The sequence below is a fragment of the Vipera ursinii genome (genome assembly GCF_947247035.1).
Source record: "Vipera ursinii genome assembly, chromosome: 1".
Classification (NCBI taxonomy): domain Eukaryota; kingdom Metazoa; phylum Chordata; class Lepidosauria; order Squamata; family Viperidae; genus Vipera; species Vipera ursinii.
In genome coordinates, this window is record NC_139512.1 from 337,737,639 (window position 1) to 337,762,643 (window position 25,005).

At 42.0% G+C, this 25,005-nt stretch overlaps 1 protein-coding gene across 1 annotated transcript in view; it reads left to right on the forward strand.

Moving 5' to 3' along the window:
* Positions 1-3,909: 3,909 nt before the first annotated feature.
* The window catches only part of RNF43 (ring finger protein 43), a 56,831-nt gene continuing 35,735 nt past the window's right edge, over positions 3,910-25,005 (forward strand). The window contains exon 1 of the mRNA XM_083350092.1: positions 3,910-4,162. Within this exon, the coding sequence (XP_083206218.1) occupies positions 3,926-4,162 (237 nt within the window). The 5' untranslated portion in view covers positions 3,910-3,925. The remainder of the gene's footprint in view (positions 4,163-25,005) is intronic.

The following is a 25,005-nucleotide window of genomic DNA, read 5'->3' on the forward strand; positions in this document are numbered from 1 at the left end:
TTTCTTCATTTGTTCCATCCCTAATAGCTGCTGGATATTTTATGTTAATGGTACATTCTTGTGTTTTAATAATTTCCTCATTCTAGGCCAATATAAAACAAATGTTAAGGCTTATGTTGTTTTATTGCTTAGCTTAATTGCCTTGGCAAGCTATTTAACTTATTCAATATGATTATATTTATTGTCAATAGATTTTAAAGAGTAATGACTTTGTACTCGAATGTATTTATGTTGTAATTTGAACGCATGCAAATGATGTAGCATGACGAAAATGTGTTTTAAGACTGTTTTGATTTCCCAGAACTCTGAAAAATGCATAAGAATATACTTCCCAAAAAACTCAGATCTGAAAGATCTTTTTTTCCAGTTGACTTTCTGCAATTCCTCGATTTCTTATATCCATTATCTCTCAATGAAAGGCAGGATGAACCAGTCAATCACACAAACTCAGCTATAGCCTCATATTGAGTTGTAGGACAGTAATGTATTATTTCTTGCAAAGCTTCCATTGCTTTGATATACTGATTATTTTGAGATAACTCCACAATCAATTGTCAGAGGCTCCATTTGTCCATCTATATACATTTCAGTCTAATTGTAAGATAAGAAAATTAAGTGAAGAATAAAATGCTACACAAGCAGGGAGAATACTTAGCAAGGTCTCTGAATTTAAAAAATGGTAAGAGGTGCTTGTATATCAGTCCTGACAAATTAAAAATAGGCATTTAGTTCAGGCCTGTTGCAGATTCAAATAAATGTTGCAAATGAAGCTCATTCTTTATCACACCTGATTGGACTACAGAAAATATTTGTATTGTAGCATAGCTTTATTAATAATTCAAAATTATTAATAACAAACAATTAAATGGGCCTCTATTTTTAAGGCTCAGTCTGGAAATGGCAATATTTATATCTTTACATCTGTCTGTAAACTAACTGGAAAATGAGGCCAAGGAGCTGGATCTCCTACCATATTTATAGACTCGGTTATTTGACTCTTAAGCATTTGTACAAAAGAAAGAATATTGAAACTGGCAAAAGAGAGAATAATATTCAGACTATTGTAGAAATCTCTACAATATTGCTTGATGCTAATACTCAGCCTAACTCTATCTGGAACAACCTTCTCAGTACTTTCACAGTTTTCAGCTAAAATGTATTCTATTAATAAATAATAAAAGGGATTACTCCAAAGAAGTCCAGTGTTTGCTAGTAGTGATACTTGAGTAGGACTACCAGATTTTCTGGCAAAAATCCAGAATAGATAGCAAAACACAGGTTGAATTTCCTGTATCCATATGCTGTCATCTAATGGTTATCAGGATTTTTGCTGCTTAGATCTTATAGCCCTATGAGAGTAAAGTATTTGATTTTCATTTGAGTAAAATTAAGTACTAAATCACTACACCCTCAAAACTGTACTAAAGTGAAAGGACAGTCCACATAGTCATTTTTAACACTATACAGTAAGCAATTTAAAAGAAAAAATTCGGGTAACAGCCTAGAAATGGGAGATCTTTATTATAATAAGAACAAATCAAAACATCAAATATCCATATTTTCCTTCTTTTATTTAAAGAAAATTGAATTTTCTCCATATCTAAATAAAATTATTGCAAAACTGGTTTTTCGCATGGAGTTCTGTACATTATTGAATACTTGACTTTCTACTAACCTGAATGTTGTACCCAGTGGAATTAAACCACATCCTAAATTACAGCTTCAAATGGGTAATCTTGCTTTGAAGTTTCCTGTCTGGCCTGTGGTATTACTCATCCAGCTGATGTCAGAAGACAGTAATAGCTGAATTCCAGATTTCTAAAAATCAGCATTACCTAAAATCTTCCTTGCAGTGGCTATTGGGAAAAAACAACACAACTAAAATTAAGACTTGAAGAAAAGCTAGCTGCAGACTTTAGCTATTCCATTTATAAGTCAATCCTATGAAATTACTGTAGTTCTAATTTCAGTGTAATTGAAAGTGTCATATTGAAAATCTTGAAACAAACATTTGATCAAATTATTTCCCTTTTCCATTTCTCTGTACATAATTCTTTGGGAAAAGCAGCAAGTGAATCTTGCTCATATAGACAAGTTAGCCAATTCATGTCAAAAAGAAGCAAATGTTAAGTGCAATTTACTTCTCAATCAGGAGAGGGAGTCTAAGAACTCTCAAAACCACATTCAGGAGGTGGAGTTATTGCCTTTGGCTGCTCCACCCTCACTTTGTGTCAGCAGGTAGAAAGTGCTTGTAGTCCTAGGGGAGGGAAGCCAAGAGCACAAGCTACGAACTACTTTTGCCTTCCAGGAGCTAAGCCAGTTGTGGTTTTTGGGAATGAAGACTTTTTCAAGAGCTCTGCAGAACTTTTCAAGTTTACTTCATCCCACTGGGCCGTTCGTCTTTGAAGAATGATTGCACTGTGTTTTTAATGCAGTCTTCTGATGGATATCTGCTGTTTCAAGCAACTGCCATCCTGCATACTGCTTAGATATGCCTATGTTTGCTGAAAGAAGGGGAGACTACTCATATCCAAAAGGTGTTTCCAGAATTTTTCCTGGATTTTTAGCAAGATTTTTAGGTTGTTTTTGGAAAATAGATTTCAGCCACGCCTGACTCACAAACCTTCAGCCGGGAGTCAATTTTTCTTTCTGATTCAGACTCTGGAATTTCACATTTACCTGTACAGAGTGTTTATGTGAGTTTTCCCTACTACCCTTTCCTTACCTGAAATTTGTAGGTAAGATTCAGAATACATTTTGATAATTGAAATATTTTGTCCAAGATTTTTCAAAAAGCTGCTGGGTGTTGTTTTTTTTCCCCTCATGGATTTTTAGGAGGCACGACTATGTACAGGTTTGCATACCAGTTTAAATTTATTTTTTATTTCTCTGATCAAACAGTTTACCTGGTAAATTTCTGCAGCTTTTCTACAGCTTTAATCATAAGCATGCTTTTTAATGTTTAATTGTGTTAATTTGCATTTAACTTCTAAAAGGATACACATTCTGAGATTTGCACAGCTATGAAATAAAACACAGGTGTATCTGTAGTTGTTTTTCCTGTTTTTTTAGCTTCCAAGTCCTGGAAAACATCTGAGATGCCTTTTTTATTTCATAAATTTGGGGAGCCACGGACTACATTTTCTGTATTAAGAATGACAAACCGCTGGAAAATTCCAACTTAAAAAACTTTAATTCAACAAAGTGAGCGAGGTGCAGGCATTGGAGGCATGCAAATATGAATAAAAGATCAAACAGATGACAATGAGTAAGAAAAAACAGGTTTGCATCCAAATTCCTAAATGCAAGTACATGCATGGTTACTCTGCGCTTTAATGTGTGGCATAAATAGAAGAAGAAGACAAAAATAGTTGGCATTAACAGAAAAGAATATATGAAAAAAGCAATTCACTTTTCAGGAGTCAACAAGGGCTGCTAAGGTCATCTGATACCATGTTCGGGTCCTGTTTGCCATCTTAGGATCTAAAAGCCTAAAAAGATTTGAGAAGCTGCTATTGTCTTCCATGGGGAACTGTCTAAAATCAGGTATAGCAGTATTCCTAGAAGAAACCACGAGCTTTTCATACCATATGCTATTCATATCCCATTGGTTTTGTTCACCATGTCTGAATTTATCTGGAGGAGGAGGAGGAGGAGGAAGACCTGATCTGGGGTTCTTATAATCCTGTGAAGCTCAAGGCTTTCACAAACACGTAGCATGAAGAAACTTTGAGAAAAAGGGGAGAGGAACACCTGGAAGAAGCTCCAGGTAGCTATCCTTTGCTTCTTGTTTGCCCCATTGACTGCAGTTGCACAGAGGGCTATAATCCTCAACAATTTTACCAGTTGTTGGAACCTGCTGGTGGGGTGAGGACACATTCCTGAGCAGTATGTGTGGCCAGAGCACACTGCTGCAGCTGGGAGCATGAGTGTTGGCCCCCAGCTACAGCTGGCAGTCCTCTGGCCTTGGCTGCTAATGGCTATGCTACAGATACGACTAGGCTTCTCAGGACTGGCACTGGTGGCAGCAATGGAAGCCGAGCGGACTTTGGCCCAGAAGGCAATAATTCGGGTAATTCCTTTCAAACTGGAACCCCTCACACTGGAAGGAGTCTTTGCTAGCATTGCAGAGATCACCCCTGCTGAAGGCAAACTGTTGCAGGTAAGCAAATCTTTGTTCTGTTGCACTTGTTCATCCCATGGAAGGTCTGCTGGCTACAGTGGTGTTTTATTTTGCTTCATAACTAAAGCCACCAAGTAGAACTGCCCACCTTGTAGCTTCACAAAGCTTTCCTCATTGTATCACTTTTTATAGCCATTAATCAGCTAAGCAAACACAAATGAATGGGCAAGTGCGCATTGTTGTTCCCAGGGACATTTTAATTTTGTTCTGTATGAATGAAATATAAAGGCATGAACTATCAGACACTCTCATTGAACACATGATTTTGGTTTTACCTCTATGCTTATTTTATATTAAAAAATTTCTGTTCCCTTGGTTCCTTTTAGCCATAAGGACTATATCAAATTGGGTATTTCCACGTTACCGATCTTACCATGTCTTTCTGAAAGAGCTTTAAGTGACAACCAAGCCTCTTCTTTCCCACAATGACTCAGGAATGTCAGTCTTGGATTCTCTTACTTTGATCAGAGAGAGATGCTCGGAGGAACTTTCCATAGTTTGAGCAAGAAGAACCAAATGGAAAGACTGAATGAATTTCTCTGTTGTAAAGTTCAGTTTATTGTGATGAAGTACAGTTGCTGGCCTGACTTCATGTGCCATCTTGCCTTGCAACCTGTGACTCATCTTGCAGGGTCCTCACATGACTTGAATTCATTGTTCACAAGCAGAGTGGTACAAAACTCAAGCAATGTCATATTATACAAAATGCAGATAATTAAGTAGCTGATGCCTTCAGTAGTAATGTTCAGAGTGAAATTGAAATAGCAAGGATGTTGGAACAGGTGATTAGATTGAATCAATCCGTTTCAGGATACTTTGCAGGGGGATGGAAAGAGAAAAGAACTTGAAGGTGTCACTAGAGATTGATGAATGGTCATAGAGTACATTGTATCAAGGTACTGCAACTGTTCTAGTTGGTTTCTCCTGTGAAGTTAATTCAAATCACAAGGCAAACATACATTGCACACTACTTTTGTATCTTAGTGTTTAAGAAAGACCATAGCCCACTGATAGATCACCCCGATCACGTTCCTGGTATATCCAGTTCAAATGATCTCAGTCAGAACTGAAAAAGATTCCCCACCTGAGAAAGCTCCAGGAGAAAAAACCGGGGACATCCTTTGACTACGTAAGGCAACTCTGTTCATTTGAACATGTGTCCTTTTTCAAACAGGCATAATTCAATGACAGGATTTCTTCCTAGGATAACAAATTTATCAACTACATGCTATGAAAACCTATCAAATGTATGTGAATAACAAGGAAGGCATAATCTCTGCCTTAGATCTTGTAATCTGCTACCACCGCATAAAACAGGCTCATATGCTATTTTTGAAAATATAATCATAGTGTGTGTTAGGGAAAGTAGTCTTTCATATTTGCAATGTACATTGTGGCCTCAAGCTGACAATGATGTCTACAATATAAGTCATGATTCTAAATCCTTTTCTAGGTAAATCTAAGCAAATCACATTCATTCTGTTCTCAAAATGTATCTTATTAGAAACAAACTGTAATAGCTCTTAATAGGTCTTCTCCAAAAACCATGTCAGAATAAAATACATTTTCTTGTGCATGCTGTTTCAGATTTTAAAGGGCTTGAGCCAAAAAATTAATAGAGATGACATTTTATGACCACCTCCAGTGCTGTACAATTATAATTCTTCATGATTTTATGTCATACCTTCCTGTCCAACCTCTTCCCAAGAGCTCCACATGTTTATTAAAAGTAGTGTTTTTTCTCTTTGTCCCTACAACAAACCTGTAGGAAAAGTGAAACATAGTGACCAGCTTGAGGTTACTTAAAATTGTAACACTTCATAATAATAGCAGTACCTTCTGTGTACACAGCAATTTCCAAAGTGGCAGAAGACAGTCCCTGTTACCCAAGGCAGGCACCATTCTGTTTTAAGTCCACATTGAGAATACTTTAGTTTGTGATATAGGGGAAGGAATTCTATACACCTATAGATCAGCATCCTGAAGTCAGCAAGTTACAGTCTGCCAGTTTGCTACAGTCTGTTCCACCTAACTGTAAGGCAATCTGGATCTGTTTTCAGGGAAGTATATCAATGCTCTGATCAGTTTTCATGTATTTATGTTCCAACTAGGCGATATTATTTGTATAGTTGTCCATGAATAATTCTATCTGGGGCATTTTTTTTTAACATTTCTTCAGAGTAGTTAACAAAAGGTGGATTATGTACCAATCCTAAAATCACTTAAAATAACTATATATTAATGTATTAGCTAATGAAAAGGGAAACTGCAATGCTAAAGGGAAAAAAAGAATTGAAAGATAAAAAAAAAAGAAAGTTTCAAGTGGAATTTTTTTTGAAAGCGATTGTACTACAATTGCCAAAATTCTCCTTTATAGGCAGACAGTTGCATTATTCGTTTGATTATAATTCAAGACCGTTTTGGACTGCATAAGTGAAAACAAGTATCTTGAACTATATTTAGAAGAAACGAATAATTAAACCAGATGAGCAGTTATTTTGTAGAGACAGATTCCCATTTCCAGATGTTTCAAAGCAATCAGCCACTGTTTCTCAGGTTAAGTGAAGTTGTCTTTTAGGGCAGAAGTCCCCAACCTTTTGGGTGCCAGGGACCGTTTCCATGGAGAGAGGTTTTTCCATGGACTGGAGGGTACATATTTTTGTGTGCTAACTGCATCCTGCAGATGGGGCTTTGCTTGTTTGTGCAGACTGCTTGCTGGCATGCTGTGGCCCAGTACTGGCCCACGGACCGGGGATTGGGGACCCCTGTTTTAGGGGCAGCTCCACTGAAAACATTGTCATGTTGCATCCTGGAGGTTACATATAAAATTACATAAGATTATCCCAGAGGAGAGAGCAATTGATTTTGATGGATGCAGGGGTGTCCTTTTTGTACCAGAAGAGGAAGAAGTTGTCATGCAGGCACTTCTGAGAACCAGACCTGGTACAATTTGATAACTGACTTGCTGAAGGTAGATAATTTACAGCTGCCAGATTGAGGGATTTTATTATATTGACCGGCTACTTGTGTGGAATATTAATAGTTTAGGTTGTGCAGAGGCAAATGCCAACGTGGCTAAGGAAAAAGAGACACGTCTGCCATTTCACTTGACAACCGGCACCAAGTCAGATGTTCCTCACGGAAAAGGTGGAAGAGTGGAAGGCTAGAATGGAAAATGCTCAAGTTATGGTGAGTTTAGAAACATAAGGGATCCCAGTAGGTGATCAGCCACTAGAAGTTGAAAGGTCAATAAGGAAGCGAATTGACAGAAGAGTAAGGCCAAGAGAAAAAAAGATTAGGGGAAAGTATCTCATAGTCTCTAGATCAGTAACACAATATCTCTGAGATAAATTCTCTTCTCTCCCCACCCCCTGCCTCACTTGCTAATCTGGAGACAAAAGAAATATCTGCAGAATGTGGCCATGAACCTGAGACTTGCTAAGAGTCTGTTATAGAAATGGACTATGGGGCTTATCCATCTTCATGCAATCAACATTCAGATGGTCCCCAGGAGAATCAGTGGCTGACCATTAAAGGAATGAAAGTTCAAGTGTTACTATCTGTAGAAAGGAGTACAGAACAGAAAAGGAATTGAGATAAATAAAAGGAACAGCTGAGAGGAAAGAAGCATAAGGGATGGGGTAAGGATTTAAACAGGCTAAATTTGAAGCCCAAATTCTCAAAGAGTTTAAAACAATTTGCAGTGTCATTTTAAGTCAGGTTGTTATAACAAACTTAGGAGAAAGGAGAAGAGAGAAATCTGTAAATCATTTTTGATTATACCGTATATTTATATTATATCAGAGAAGCTGCCATGTCTTGAAACTGAATAAAATTCCATTTCTTCCAATTTGGTATTTTAAAAAATATATAGCTTGCAATCCAAAGCTACATGTGTAGCTTTGGACTGCAAGCTTTTAGCCAGGAATAAACCTGCAGAATTGGAGGTCTGTATCCTGATGCCAAGACAACCCAAGTGTGCAATATAAATTGGACACTCAAAAGGCTGGTTTTTAACAGGTATAATAATCCAAGAGAGCTTCATCACTATAGCAACAGTATAAAATATTTTGCCATACTTTCAACCCAATCCTTTAAACTTCTACTTATTCACTCTTTTCTATCTCAGTTTATACTTTCATTTTGTCATTGCTAAGCCTTTCTTTGAACCCCCCTTCTCTTATCACTGTAGCTCATAGAATTTGCATTTTCTTTCTTTGCCATTCTTAGCTCTCTTTCTCTCCTGTTCTTCCTGCAGATTTTTTCTGCATGTTTTATATTATTTTATATTATTTCTCTCTTCGTTCTTCAGCTCTGTAGTCAAAGCATACAGAATTGCCGCTCACCCAGAAGTTCATACTCTTTAGTAGGGGTATGTTGTGCTATACCGTATAACTAGCTGACCACAGTAATTTCATTATACTTCTAGGGAGAGGAAAAACACATCTTTCTATCCCCATCCTCTGCAAGCCATATATATTTCTATAAAGAGGAAGAATTATAGATATTTAAAATTCCTTTTGGTGGCAAGAAGTTGATCTGTAGGATCAAATGGCATTTTGTCGTTAGTTGCGAAGTCGTGTCTGACCCATCGTGACCCTATGGACAACGTTCCTCCAGTCCTTCCTGTCCTCTACCATCTTTTGGAGCCCATTTAAGCTCACGCCTACTGCTTCTGTGACTCCATCCAGCCACCTCATTCTCTGTCGTCCCCTTCTTCTCTTGCCCTCAATCTTTCCCAGCATTAGGCTCTTCTCCAGTGAGTCCTTCCTTCTCATTAGGTGGCCAAAGTATTTGAGTTTTAGCTTCAGGATCTGGCCTTCTAAAGAGCAGTCAGGGTTGATCTCCTCTAGGACTGACCGGTTTGATCGCCTTGCAGTCCAAGGGACTCGCAGGAGTCTTCTCCAGCACCATAGTTCAAAGGCCTCAATTCTTTGGCGCTCAGCCTTTTTTATGGTCCAACTTTCACTGCCATACATTGCAACTGGGAAGACCATAGCCTTGACAATACGTGCTTTTGTTGACAGGGTGATGTCTCTGCTTTTTAGTGTGCTGTCTAGATTTGCCATGGCTTTCCTCCCCAGGAGCAAACGTCTTTTAATTTCTTGGCTACAGTCCCCATCTGCAGTGATCAAATGGCATAGGCCCAGTTTTATAGATAATATTTAATTACATTTGTTCTGAATTCTTGTTGTTTTTACCAATAAGAAACATGTAACAGCATTTACATGCATTAAATAGATGGAAGATGAGCATTACTATGTTCTTGAACGTGGCAATAGTTTTAAGATGCTTAATACCTAGCTTTCCTCGTGGTGCTGTTATTTATTTGTCTTAAGCCGATGAAAAATGTGAGTAAAACAAAGTTTGATCCAAAAATGTACAATGAAGCAGTACAATTCATACAGTGACATCTTAAGTTTCATATTTGAGAACTGTCTACATCTTCATGTTAAAGAATATGCTGTTTGTTGAAATATTTTGATATAACAATCAAATGCTACAAAGCCGAAGAGGAGTAACTGATGCATTCCTTTAATGTGCAGTAAGATATATTGGTTTTGTAATAAATGGGCATCATTTGATATAGGTACTAAGATGCCCTTGTCAGAAGGACTGGGATTCCTACTGTCTGATAAGATCACCTATAACTGGCCCAATTCTTCACACTTGGATGGATTAGTTAATGCTAGTTAATATTGGGAACTCTCCTTCTAGCATGCTTCTAGAAGGAGAGTTTCCAACATTGGCATTAGGCTGCTAACATATTTCTTAGCGAAAAGGGGAAAAAAGGGGTGCTGTGTTCGGGTGAGGACCACATTTGACTCTCATAAAATTCTGAGAAACATGATGACTGAGCAATAAGAGCCTCATCTGGATATATCTTAAATTCTTGGGAAACTGATACTGTATTTCAAAAGGTATGAATGAACTTGAATACTGATGTTAAACAACTTCAGGGAGAAACTACCTCACATTGGCAGGGTAATTACAGGAGCCCAACATCACTTAAATATTTTTTGGAATCTCAGGCAGAAGCTACTTTCCAGTCTGGTTGTAAGCCACAGTTCTTTGAGCAGAGCAATAAAGTAGATCCATTTTAAATTGGTTCCTTTCTATTCATCCGTCTTGCCCACAAATGGTTAACCACATTTCTTTCAACATGTGGTGTAAATATACTTAGGGTTGAACACTCTTGTCTCATTCTCCCAATCTAGACCTCTTTACTTTGATGGTGATAATCCTTAATCAGCCCATCCCTGATTTGATATATTGATCGCCATAAACTGAACTGATGATGAAGGTAAACCCTATGTCTCTTGTGAGGATTTACACTAGAGCTCCTTGTAGCAATGAGACACCATGGTTTTCATATTTGCTGTAACTAATAACCTAAACATATGGCAATTAATCCAATGGAGTAGGCACTATAGTTCAGTAGACCATTTTCACAATATGAGGACGATTTAGATACTAAGAGTTTGGAAGTTTTAAATGAATCGAATAAGATTCATTAAAAGTTCTAGCTGCTGCTTTCTGTCATTAACTGATTCTAAAAATCCACTTAGATCCAGGAATATATAACAACCATCATCTTCCAAAGCAAATGAAATAACCCCTCATAAAATACAAATTATGATATCCAGTCAGCTTATGAAGCTGCCAAATCTCAATTCTTGTTATGATGCTCCATTAGAGACCTACAGTACTGCTAATCTCCGAGCTGTTAGACGCAATGGATTGTTCTTCCCATCAACCTATTTTATATTTAAAAAATGATGTCTCCATGACTCTTGTTTCTTCTCTTTCCCTCACTACTTCCTCACTATTTAGAAATTTTATATAGCTGCCTACTCACTCACAGTGACTCTAGGCAGATTACAAACAATAAAAATTACAATATAGAAAAAAAACAATAACCATCCCACCACCCCTGGTGACAGCACAATTTCTAAAAAACAGGAAACTTTTTTGGCTCTTCCCTATTGGGAGCTCCCTTAAATATTCCTATAATATCAAAAAAACATTTTACTGGGTATTACAAATTGCTATATTATACCACAGAATCATTATAAAGGCAGTAGGCTGAGAAAACTGCTATGCTGAGATAAAATAGAAACAATTGACATGTGTTGTGTGAATCTTGAGTAAGATAGATGTCATAGTGCCAAGATAAAAAGCTCACATAGATCTTGCCCAGAGTTTGTATTACAGGTGTGTATGTTTTAAATTAACATAAAGGGGAGAAATGTTCATGACGCATAAGGCCATCAAAGAGGATGTTTTCAACCTTGGATTTTAGTTTTTAAAAAGGCAAGCTCTTCATATCAAAAGCTGAATTTCTGAGGAAACCAATTTGAAGGAGTATATTTTGATTAAGCAATACCAATGGCTATTTTTAAAAAAGAAATTACTCTCATATATGTTCTATTATTATAAACAAATGTCCAATATTACAATGGTAGTAGGATCTCACAGATAATTTGACATTTGTTGTCTTTGTAACTTCAGCTGAGTTTAAGATTCTTTTGACTGTCCTGGACCCAGTAAGGGTCATAAACTTTTTAATGGGTATCTTTAACTTCCCTTGTCCATTGACTGCATTTCCTTAGGGCTGATTTGTGTAATGATTAACCAATAAGTGGGCTTTTGGGCACAAAGTACAATTGATCATTGAAATAGAAGCTGTGAAGACTGACCCTCCATTCTTCTGCTGAGACACAGATCTAGACCTGATGTCACATCAAAAGGATTAACACAGTGCAGCTGCAAAAAGTTGCTTTAGCTATACAAACACTGTACAATAGCCGTAGACTGACCAGTGAAATTTATAAGTGAACACAAGAATTCCTCTCTTCCTCCAAGTTGAAATGTATGAAATTCTGAACTAGCCTCCCTGAAATTTGAATTGTGAGATTGAAAAGTTTTATTTGCTTCAAGAGAAAAATATTATAATAGAAATTTTGCAATAAAAAAGGTGAAAAGACAAAATAGGAGGAAAGGCTGCAGCAAATGTTGATTGCTGTTTGTATTCTGTTTGAAATTTGACAAACAGAAACTGTAGACAATCCCACATTGGAATTGGTCCTACTGGGAGAAAAATTAGGTGAGACGTTTTTGAGAAGCATCCCTACCTGGATTACAATTCCCCAAATCCTTAGCCATATGGGTTGTCTAAGGAACACTGGATTGGGGAATGATGATCTAGGACGAACAGCAAGTGTTAAAAGGACAGCATCACTGCTGCTGCTTCTGAATAAACATGAACAGACATGCACTAATATTCCTCACATTTTTCTTCTCCCCCTAACAATTATTTCTTTAAACACGAGCACAGGGGCTCTAAGTTAGATTTCCATGTTCTTTTGAAGTACTTAAGGGCGCTTCTAAACTAGGTATATATTTGGAATCACAAGATCACTCAGGCTCAGAAAACAGTTACCATTTTAGACACCTGGGGAATATAAATTGAAATCTCTAGATCAACAGGTTTTTTTGAGAGGAAGCCCGGCTGAGTCTAAGAAAACTCTGCTCCCTTGAAATGTTGGGCTTTAGGACTGCACTCTGGAGCAGAAAAATTTATGGAGAAAACATAATAGCATGGTGCTATAGAGCACCACCTGAGCACCAAGCATAAACCAAAAGGGAGGACTAGAGCCTTCATAAAAGGGACACGATGGCTCAGTGGGTTAGGACGCTGAGCTTGTCAATCAGATGGTAGGCAGTTTGGCGGGTCGAATCCTGAGTGCCACGTAACAGAGTGAGCGCCTGTTACTCGTCCCAGCTTCTGCCAACCTAGCAGTTCGAAAGCACATAAAAATGCAAGTAGAAAAATAGGGACCACTGCAGTGGGAAGGTAACAGCGTTCCGTGCACCTTTGGCGTCTAGTCATGCCGGCCACATGACCACGGAAGATGTCCTCGGACAAACGCTGGCTCTTCGGCTTTGAAATGGAGATGAGCACCGGCCCCTAGAGTCGGAAACAACTAGCACGCATGTGCGGGGGAACCTTTACCATTACCTTTTAGAGCCTTCATATTTCAATCTAGTAATCTCATCAGATTTCTCTAGCTGACCATGTGAAAACAAAGATGTTAGATTAAATAGGCATGTAAGCTGTTCAGATGTTCTGGTTGTAGACCATGGGTGTCTAACATGATCATGTCATGTGACATATCATGGCATATCAAAACATTTTTTGCCTTAACGGAGCTGGGGTGGGCATGGCCTGCATGTGACACATCTGGCCCGCAGGCTGCCAGTTTGACACCCCTGTTGTAGAGTCTCTAAAAAGTTCCATTCTGAAGAATTAGAGCAAATGCATATACAATACCACCGCTGGAGAGTGGTAGGATCATTTATGGTTCTACCAGTGGGATTTTTCTGAGTTTCTAGTTCCATAAACTAATGGAACCTGCCTGTGCTCAGTCAAATAGTTAATTTTTCCCCAACCTGATCCTCACTATATGTGTCTAACTCCTAAAATTCTCATCAGCACCAAGTCCAGTACATTTGGAAGGTCCAAAATGAAAGAGGTCAAATTTTAAAAAGACCAGGATCTTTTGTAGATTTTATGAATAGCTGCAAATTCAGATGTTTCATAGGTCAAAATCTATTGCATCTAATGTGGAGGTGGGAATTGAGCAGCCACATAGAACAACTACAACTTCCAATTCTTTTGAGGAACAACCCCAAAATATAAAAGTGTGAAGCAATACTAATACCATGTTGCAAAAAAAATGTTTCTCAGATTCTGGCTCTGTTCATGATGATATGAAGTTCCTCTGGTTCTGCTCTATCTCCAAACATTGAATTTAATTTTCAATAGTGGTGAATATCTGTAGTTTGGATCTAGGATAATGTTCAGAAACCAACCCACAAACTCGGAGAACAAACCTTCACCCTCACTGAATTTAATCTTGACCTTCAAAACACTGATTATCCTAATAACACTTACTGGAAAGATGTGTATAATATAGCTTCATACATTTATAGATAGCTGTCCCTTCCAATTAAAAAATGGCACTCAGGCAACTGGTTGCAAAAAAATAGCTCTTTTTAGGCCATCTGACTTCAGAACAGGCTTCTCCTCATGAAGTACTGTCTTGCTTTATATTTGCCATGTCTTCAACTTACATTAATGAGCATACATATGCAAGAGACCATAGCAGATGATTAACTATTTTTCTTGCTCAAGTATTTTTGTGGGAAACTAAAACCATTATGGCTTTAAGTCCCACAATTGTTATATATTGACAATGATTGCTGGCTGGTACATACTCTCCGGCAACCTGAATTATCACCTGTAATTGATTGTTGGGATGAGGGTCAGCAGGGAATAGAGAGAATGGAAAAATGTAAACTTTTTTGTGTGGTAACATAGTTTTAAGAGTTACTATTAATATTCCTCACTGGCAGCATTCACACAGCCCACTTCACCTGGGTACTAATTAACTCATTTTCTAGATTTGCAAATATAATGATCCATAAATTAACCCAATGACTATGTTTCCACAAAACGCTGGCCCACAAAAACCCCTAGCAAAGGTTAAAACTGACAAAGCTTGTAATGTTTTACAAATGCTGCCCCTGCCAAGTCATGAGTTAAGTTGTGTCAGTTTCTGCGATATCTGATTTTTCAGATATCAGATGTAAGTACTATGGGCAGACTGGAAGACCTAAGAAGTTAATCCTATTCCAGATGTATGCCGTATCCATATCTCCCATCCTCTGTTAATTTGCAATGTCTACTAAGTATACTATCTAGACTGCATTCAGCTTCATTAACACGGTGTTCTCCCAAATTATTGTTCAAGCTTCTTGGCCTAGTTGCCTAGCTATCTGCTAGGGTTTCAGCTAGTTATTTCTAGCAACCTGCACACAGGTCAGAGCAGATATTGCAACTATTAAACAAAAACATGAGCAGGGCATTTTATCCAGGTTTGTACTCTTCGTTGATAATATTTTTTCTCTCAGTATCTAGAAAACACCGCATTGTCCTACAGAGTTGCTGGTATTCAACCTTTATTATTCCCAAACCAGCAAGGTCAAAAACTTCTTGGAAACTATGGTGCTTGAAGATCTAGAGTATTGGGTTGAAGGTAGTCTGGCCTTTTAGCTTAATCTAAGAATGAAAATATATTAAGATTTGGTCCAGTCTCAAGGTTAATAATGGAAGCCTGTGGCTCTCCGTTTGCGTTGAGTAAGATTTGGGATTAATGCCATAGATCAGGGCTTTTCAACCAGTGGCACGGGTACCACCTGTGGTACATTGGCACCTGGCAGGTGGTACGTGACCATCCTAGAGAAGTGGTAGCAGGGGAGGGGAATGAGCTGAACTGGTGGCAGCACCGCACAAGCCTGAGCAAGAGATGGCTGGAGCTGCAGGGCTGTCAGGGCTCAGCGGAAGCGCCAGGATCAGCTCCAGGCTCCAGCTGGAGCTTGATGCTGATCCTGGCGCTTCTGCTGAGCCCAGAAGAAGCGTCAATCAGCTGGAATGTTACAGCATCTCCAAGGTCTTGTGATTTACATTCAGATGCTTGGCAACTTATTCATATTTATGACGGTCACAGTGTCCCAGGGTCATGTGAAGTGACCAAAACCTGCTGCAGACTGAGAGAAAGTGACCAAAACCACCCAGCAGACAGGGGGAATAAAAACCAAACACCCACCCCCGCTGCCAATCCTCAACAGAAATGGTCACAATGAAAACCTCGGACAGGAGGAAGAGCGCCGCCAGGCGGGCAGGCAGGTGTCTAGCTCAGCTGTGGCTTGGGGGCCACTTTTTTCAGTGCCATTGTAACTTCAAGCAGTCACCAAGCAAACTGTTGTAAGTCGAGAACTACCTGTACTTCATCACTTTTTTCCTTTTTTGGCCATCAAGTTTTTGACACCTTGCTAGGCAACTGGTGGTACTCAGATGTTGCCATATCCTAAAAGTGGTACAATGGGTGAAAAGGTTGAAAAGCCCTGCCATAGATCTCCAGAATGGACACTATGACTGACATTATTATAACAATATCTTAGATCACAATTCATAGCAGAGGTGTGTGATATCTTACATTGGAATTCTGTATTTTAAGTGTAAGCTTCCTCACCTTTATGGGGTTTTAGAGGACATGTGGTTCATCACTTTGGGAAACAGGATGCTGGATAGGATCCAACAGGATTCTTCCAACTTTCAGATCATCCTATGTCTCAGCACTTATCACTGCAGAGACCACAACTCCATGCCTTGTCTCTTCCAGGGTGTGTGCTGGGCCCTTCTTCCTTCATCAGGGTTGAGGAGACATTCCAATCCCTCCTTTGCCTATAAAACGATTTCTTTTGTCAGTGGGAAATTTTTGCAGGGTGTGATCACTAAGGCAAAATAAAGAGCTCCTTTGAAGTGCAGGAGAGTTACTTAGCAAGCCCCTGGGGGTGAGAATCAAATTCCTCCCTCTCTTAGCAGGACAGGCCTGCCTGAACAAGCTGGGAAGCTGGAGGAGCCAGCAAATGGCTCCTAGTGACACGGGATGCAGGAGATCGAAACCTGCCAACAGCAAGCTCCCAGGCTTTCCAGCAGGAACACATTAACTCAGCCCACAGTTCCAAGCTGCACACTTGTTTACAGTCCTCCCTGCCCACTCAGCTCCTCTCAGGCTTCCCTGCCTGAGCTGAGGTTCCCCATGTGCCATCCTCTTGCTTAGGTTGCTATGATCATTGGGAGTGCTTTATTTAAATGGGAATTCTGAACATAATGGTGGTAGGGAAACTCTACAAAAAGAAAATTGCATCAGTTTATGAGTGGTCATGGCAGTTGCCAGGATTTCTAGCACAGTTTAGATAATGTACTGTATCAAAATTCAATTACAATGGGGCTAAATGATCTGGGGCACAATCATTGAATTATGTCTCTCTGGCTGGCTGCTCAAATTATTTGCTCTACATTGGATGGGTAGGGCTTGTAGGGGAACTCTGAGAGTTGAAATCCACCCACCTGAAGGGTAACAGATAAAAAAACAGCTGCTGTGCATGGATGGGGGGGGGGCTGAGCCCTCAAAGCTTATTGGCTTTCTCAAGCCTGCATTTATAGAGGCTGGATTGCAGCCAAAAGCAGTCTGCCCTTCAGAGGGAAGTGGGAGCAAAGAGCCTTGGGGGAAAATGTTAGAGCACTCAGCATGAAAATCCTAGTGTACCTCTGGTACTACAACCAGAGTTAAAAAAAAATACCACTCCCTGAAATGATCTGCAATAAACAAAATAGGGTCTCTTCAGAAAAACACAACTACCTGGTCATGTGGTTTGGGAGTATAGGTAGTCCTCGACTTACAACCACAACTAAGCCCAAAATTTATATTACTAAGCCACAGTTGTTAGGTGAACTTTGCCACATTTTATGACCTTTCTTGCCACAGTTGCTAAGTGAATCACTGCAGTTGTTTATTAACAGTTGTTAAATGATGTGGCTTCCCCATTGACTTTGTCAAAAGCACCAAAAGGTGATCACATGACCTTGGGACACTACAACTGTCATAAACGTGAGTCAGTTGCCAAACATCTGAATTTTGACCACGTGACTGTGGGTATGCTGCAATGGTTCTAAGTATGAAAAACAGTCCCAAATCATATTTTTCAGTGCTGTTGTAACTTTGAATGGTCGCTAAATGAACTATTGTAAGTCAAGGACTACCTGTAACCTTGAAAAGATCTGGAATGTTGACTGATGAAGGTCATTAATGAACTGGTGACCCAAAACCAAAAAAGAGAAAAAGCAACTCTGAGATGAAGAACTCTTCTGTTACTACTGAGCAATGATCATAATTTGTCCACTATGTAACATTTTGAGATGGGTTTAATTAGCTTTAAAAATATGCTTTTGGTTTCTTTTACCCAAAAATGGTGTATTACAATGAGGAGTATATATCTGCATCGTGTTGAAGGAAAGACATTCTGTAAATGCTCCAAGAAATCTCCATCTTGATTCATACTACCCAGGGCTCAAATTGACAGACTATGTTCCTCAACTAAGCCAACAAGTTCTTTGAAAACACAATACATTGGAGAAAAATGAGGTGACACCCAAAATACCACAAAACTTCTCTCATTTATTTTGAGCTTGGTGGTTTTAATAGAAATGTCTTTCAAACTCATCTAGTCTCTGAAATGGAGATAATACTGGCCTGACTGATTGGGTTTTCCCCTAGCCACTAGATCACACTGGTTCTAATAATTCATTAACAACAGTTGAACTAGGTTTTTTATTAAGCTAATTTTGATCAATGCAGGGGCAAAAGAACTATCAGTTGCATTTGACAGCTGAGCCACAGAGCGGTTGAATTGGTTTTCCAAGCCTATCTATGGTGGCTTAAAAACCACATCTTACGTCTGAGTGAATTCTGTTCATCCAGCCAGTTCTGATTTATTACACAATTATGGCCACTGATAAATTGCCATTTGGTCAGTACTTGCGCCACAGGTCACCTAAGCAGAAATAGAGAGACTCAGCCTTGAGCCATAATTGTTGTAAATTGTCCTATTTAATAAAAGGCACAGCTTGAGAGATACTCTAATAATGAAAAGCACTGCCGAGATAACTAGGGGTGGCAAATAATCCCGAAATACTGAGGATTTTGCATTAACATGCTGGCTCTCCTCAACATGGCTTCCATAGGAGTCTCTCCCATTTCCTCCCACGAAACAGCCCGGGCACAATGAGCGGCCCACAATCCCCCATTCAACTCTACAGCCTCCTGCAGATGCGGGGCGGGAGGTTTAACACTGCGCTACCTTGCCCAGGGAACTGAGGTGAGGGGTGCTCTTAGGCTCTATGCCCACCCTGAAGCTTTTTTTCCCCGTGTCTACCAAGCCTGACCCTCCCTGTTTTCTTCTCCCTTTGACTCGCCGCCGCGAGCCAGCCAAATCCCCCTCCCCGCGGCCGAGACCAGGATTCTTGTTTGGGCCTCGGGAACAAGAGTGCCAACCAAAGGCTCCGCCTGGAGTGTCGGCAGTTCTCTGAGGTGTGTTGGAAGAACTCCAGGCGAGCATCGAAAGGGTTGTTTAATAATATCTGACGGGCGCGGAAGAATTCGGGCAGGCGGCCAAGATACACACGGCCTGTAATAGTTAACTCGATCTGTAAACAGTTCAAACGGCACTGGGGAGGCCACCGGCTCTTACATTAGCGGCCCGCCTTTCATCTCGCCGCGCCACAGGCAGCCTCGGAGGCCCTGCTGGCCGCTCCCGCTGGCTGTGGCGAGAGTTGGAGGCGAGGGCCTGTGGGCAAGCCGCGCGGGACACGGGCAAGCCCAGCCAGCCCAGACAAGGGCCCTCGCTGCGAAGGGCTGACCTTCAAACCTACCGCGCTGGAGCGAACTGATTAGGTTTCCTTTGCTTCGCACGTGGTCGAAATCCACGAGGGCCGCCGCCGCCGTCCGCAACGCCGGGAGCGCGTCTTTCGTGGGCGTTTTCCGAGCCCTCGGTTCGCCCGGCCCGGACAGCTTGGTTGAGCCTCTGGCTTTCGAGGCCAGTGGGGTGGAGCGGGCTTCTCCAGCCTAGCGCCCCCTCGATGGGTTGTGTTCACACGACATGCTTAAAAAGGTTAGTTAGATCAGCGTTTTCCAACCTTAGGAACTTGAAGATGCGTGGACTTCAACTCCCAGAATTCCCCAGCCAGCAGGCTGGGGAATTCTGGGAGTTGAAGTCCACGCATCTTCAAGTTCCTAAGGTTGGGAAACGCTGAGTTAGATGAACACACCCTGCAGCTCGCTAATCCTGGTTATGCTGCATCCAGGTTTGGTGTGTTGTGGGAGCCCAGAATGTTTGCTCAATTTGTGGTGCAGTGTACTGGGGAAGCACAGAAAATGGATTTTTTTCCGCATCCAAAGCTAAGTGTTGACACTAAGCATGTTGGATGAATTGGGACAGCATCTGGCTGCAAATTCTGAAAGTCTCAGTCCTAAAAGTTCTGGAAATTAGAATGGGGAAGTCTCCAGTATATAGTAGTATCGCCCATACAGTATTTCACCAGTGAAGTCGAGGGCAAGGTTGCAATATACTAAGATAGCACTGAGCTGGGGAAGCTGCCCAACCTTCCTCCACCAACTATTTGCAGGTCTTCCACCTGGTTAGATTGTTTCCCTCTTCTAGAAGAAATATGTTTTGTTTCAGTCTGAGTAATTGCCATTGGCAGCCCCCTTAGTTAGATGTCTCCAATTATGGGGAAATCACACATGCTTTTCCACTGAATTTCTCTCCTTCTCTTTCTGCTTTCCTGCCTTCTGGTTGCTTTATATTGCAATCACTTATTCAAACAAAACACCAATCTTCTACCCTGCCTTCCAGTAACGTAGAAGTCAGGAGGGTGTTTGTTTTTCTCATTAAATATAGGCTACAAAATCTCATTGTCCCACGGTAGGTTATTAGGAGTTCAAAATACACCTTGGCAACAGTGAGGGCACAAAAACGGCAGTCTCTGTGGCATATAGTTCCCTAGCCTCTGATGTTAACCTTGTACATCAGCAATGGGTGTGCATTTAGGGCAGGATTCTGGACTAGTAATCTAGGGTCTGCTTAGTTAGATTATTAAATCCAGAATCTAATTTTATCTAGTGTATGGTATCAGTGATGAGAGAGAAGAGCCATTTCACTCTGTATTGAGGGTCAATGTCCACATGTGTGTTGTACATTAAAATAACTGCAGCAAAGGATAAAGAATCTATAGCCTTCCGGATTTTTATGAATTACTAGTAGCCTAAACTGCTGATGGTGAAGAATTCTAGTTGTAACTCAATAGCATCTGCAGAACCACAGATCCCTCAACTCTAAATAGTCACAGTCTCTCTAAAATTTTGAATAGAATTACATGTGCAGTGATGAAGATTTCTGGAAATGCAGCAGCAAAGAGTTTGCAATTTTTGGCTTATTAAGACTAGTGAACCATATACCATAATGGCTAGGAGGTGAAGAACCATATCTTTGAGATGCAGCACTCCTTCCTTTGATCCATCAGACATACTGTTGACCCCACACAGAGAAGCTGCTGTGTTAAACAGACGTGCCAGCTTTCTTTTAACCAGTGTGTGTGTGAGGGGGGGAGAGATGCTATCATACTTTCAATGAAATTCTCCCTTGATCCTTTGCCAAAGCTAGCAGCAGGTGTGAGTTCACCTTTGGTCTATCAGACAACAGATGCAACAGCGCAGATGGCCATTCTTTCCCCAGAAGAACAGGCATTACATTAGCCATAAGCCTTCCCCTGACTAGCTGAATAAGGGTTGACGCCAGTTGACAGAACAACCCCCTCCAGACTCCAGTAGATGGTCATTTTTTGTTGTTGTTTAATTGCCCTTGATCATATTATATTTATATTTATATTTATTAAACTTATATACCGCCCTTCTCCCGTAGGACCCAGGGCGGTTCACAAGGCAATTAAAACAACATTACAATACAAAAATCAATAGCAATTAAAATAGATTAAATTTTCCTTGATTAAAATCTAAAACCCCTATATCTCTGATTAAAAACCCAATTACAATAAGTTAAAAAATTAAAAAATCCTCAGTCCTGGCCGGAAAGCTCAAAGAGCCAGGTCTTCAGGTCCCGGCAGAATGAACGAAAATCTGGGGCAGTCCTAAGCTCTACGGGTAACTGGTTCCAGAGGGCAGGCGCGCCCACAGAGAAGGCCCTCCCCCTGGGTGTTGCCCACCGGCAATCATTTGCCGGCGGCACCCTGAGAAGGCCCTCCCTGTGGGAGCGCACAGAACTTGATGCCGGCAGCAGGTGTTCCCTCAGATATTGCAGACCCAAGCCATTTAGGGCTTTATAGGTCATCACCAGCACCTTGAATCTCACCCGGAGGGCAACCGGAAGCCAATGCAGCTCACGGAGCAGAGGTGTTATATGGGAGTATCGGGAGGCCCCCATCACAACTCGCGCGGCTGCATTCTGCACCAGTTGAAGCCTCCGAGTGGTCCTCAAGGGCAGCCCCATGTAGAGAGCATTGCAGTAGTCTAACCGGGAGGTCACGAGCGCATGAGTGACCGTGCGCAAGGCATCTCGGTCCAGATAGGGCCGCAACTGGCGCACCAGGCGAACCTGGGCAAAAGCCCCCCTGGTCACGGCTCCTATATGATCTTCAAGGCTGAGCCGCGAATCCAGGAGGACACCCAAGTTGCGAGCCCTATCGACGGGGCGGTAACACCTCACCCCCATCATTAAAGATGGAATAGAATGGTTCACTCAAGATGCCTGTACGCACAGCCACTCAGTCTTGGCAGGATTGAGTCTGAGCCTGTTTCTCCCCATCCAAACCCGAACCGCCTCCAGGCAAAGGAACATGTCGAGGGCATCACTGAGTTGGTTTGGGGTAGAAATAAAAAGTTGGGTATCATCGGCGTACTGATGATACCCCACCCCAAAACCACGAATGATCTCACCCAGAGGCTTCATATAGATATTGAACAGGAGGGGAGAGAGGACCAACCCCTGAGGAACTTCACAAACGAGAGACCTCGGGGCGGACCTCTGCCCTCCCGTCAACACCGACTGCGAACGGCCCAAGAGGTAGGAGGAGAACCACTGCAAAACAGTGCCCCCCACTCCCCCCTGAGACTTCACAGCAGGATACCATGGTCGATGGTATCAAAAGCCGCTGAGAGATCTAATAGGACTAGGACAGAGGAACAACCCCTGTCCCGAGTCCGCCAGAGATCATTCATCAGCGCGACCAATGCTGTCTCCGTGCTGTACCCGGGCCTGAAACCCGATTGGTACGGGTCAAGATAATCAGTTTCCTCCAGGAACAGAGGAAGCTGATGCGCCACCACACTCTCAACAACCTTCGCTAGATAGTTATTCAAAATAGCTGGATCCAGGGCAGGCTTCTTGAGAAGGGGTCTCACCACCGCTTCCTTCAAGGCGGTGGGAAAGACACCCTCGCTCAAAGAAGCAGATATCACTACCTGGAACCAGCCTCGTGTCTCCTCCCGAGCTGAATAAACCAGCCAGGAAGGGCACGGGTCCAATAAACAGGTGGTAGAGCTCAGCCTCCTCATAATCCTGTCCACCTCCTCAGTAGTCACAGGATCAAACTCAGTCCAGATAATACTCTCAAGATCGCTCGATTCCTCCCCGTCAGACTCTGCCCAGTCAGAGTCCAAACCGGTCCAAATCTGAGTGATTTTGTCCGCCAGATGCTGGCTAAACTCCTCAGCCCGCCCCTGCAAGGGCTCCTCCCTCACCTCCTGAGAAAGGAGGGAACGAGTTACCCTAAACAGGGCAGCCGGGCGATTATCTGCGGACACGATGAGGGCGGCGAAGTAATTAGACTTCGCCGTCCTCATCGCCGTGAGATAAGACCTAGTAAAATATCTTATTCGCAATCGGTCAGATTCAGACCGGCTGGATCTCCAACAGCTCTCCAGACTCCGTCTCCGATGTTTCATCTCCCGTAGCTCCACAGAAAACCATGGAGCCCATCGGGATCTACGCCGGATCAGGGGTCGCAAGGGTACAACCCGGTCAAGTGCCTCGGTGGCAGCCCTCTCCCAAGCCTCCACCAAGGCATCAGCCGGGCTGTGGGTGAGGGAGATAGGTATAGACCCAAGCACCATCTGGAATCGTTCTGGATCCATTAGGCTCCTGGGGCGGAACCACCTGGTCGGCTCCGCAGCCCAGCGGCGAGGGGTAGCGTATCGGAAGACCAGCCGTAGGAGGTGATGATTGGACCATGACAGGGGGACAGTATTTGGCGTACCCCCTCCCAGATAATCAAACCACTGTCCAGGTAGGAAAACCAGGTCGAGAGTGTGACCCCCTCCATGGGTCGGGCCCTGAATTATCTGGGTCAGGTCCATGGCCGTCATGGAGGCCATAAACTCCCGAGCTAACTCTGACGACCCACCCAGGGCTGGAAGGTTGAAATCACCCAGAACAATAAGTCTGGGAAATTCAACCACCAGCCCTGAAAGGGTGTCGAGAAGCCCGGGCAGAGTTGTTGCAACACAGCTGGGTGTCAGGTATGTCAGCAACAAACCCAACTGAACCCCAGAGCCAAACTTCAGGAGGAGCGACTCACTCCCACCAATCTGTACGACAGTGGTCTCCCAAGGGTATAAGGTCTCCCGTATAACCACCGCCACCCCCCCCGCCCCTACCCTGAGCCCGCGGCCGGTGCAGCACACAGAAACCTGGAGGACAGAGCTCAGTCAGAGGGACACCTCCCTCTGAGCCCAACCAGGTTTCCGTAATGCATGCCAGATCCGCACGTTCCTCCTCAATCAAATCTCGGACGAGGGGAGCTTTAGTCACTACGGATCTCGCATTAAAATACACCAGCCTAAGCTCGGGCCCGATCTCCCTCACCCCCGGGTAAACGGGTATCAACCAGAGGGTTGGAGCACGCCACCGCTTGAAGACAGCGGGGGCGTGATCCCGGATGTTGATACGGCCCTCCGTGCAACCACCTGCTACCATTCCCAATCGTCGTGGGGATTTGAAACCCCACCCCACAACCGCACAACCGGATCAATCATCCAGTTTTGAAACCCCACCCCACAACCGCACAACCGGATCAATCATCCAATCATCAATCATCCACAACAATCATCCAGTTGCAAAGGTTTTCTTAAAGTAATTTCACTTCACTTGAAGTTGACTGATCAATTACTACCTTTATTTTTATTTTTTTAAGCTTAGTTTTGTGATTGGGACATTCTATCCCCATCTCCATCCCAGCCATTAGGCATGGCAATTTTTAAGTAGCCCACACCCTTTGGAAGCAACCAAGTGGCATTGGAGATGGAGCAACTTCCCAATAACACACTCTTTCTTTCTCTGGC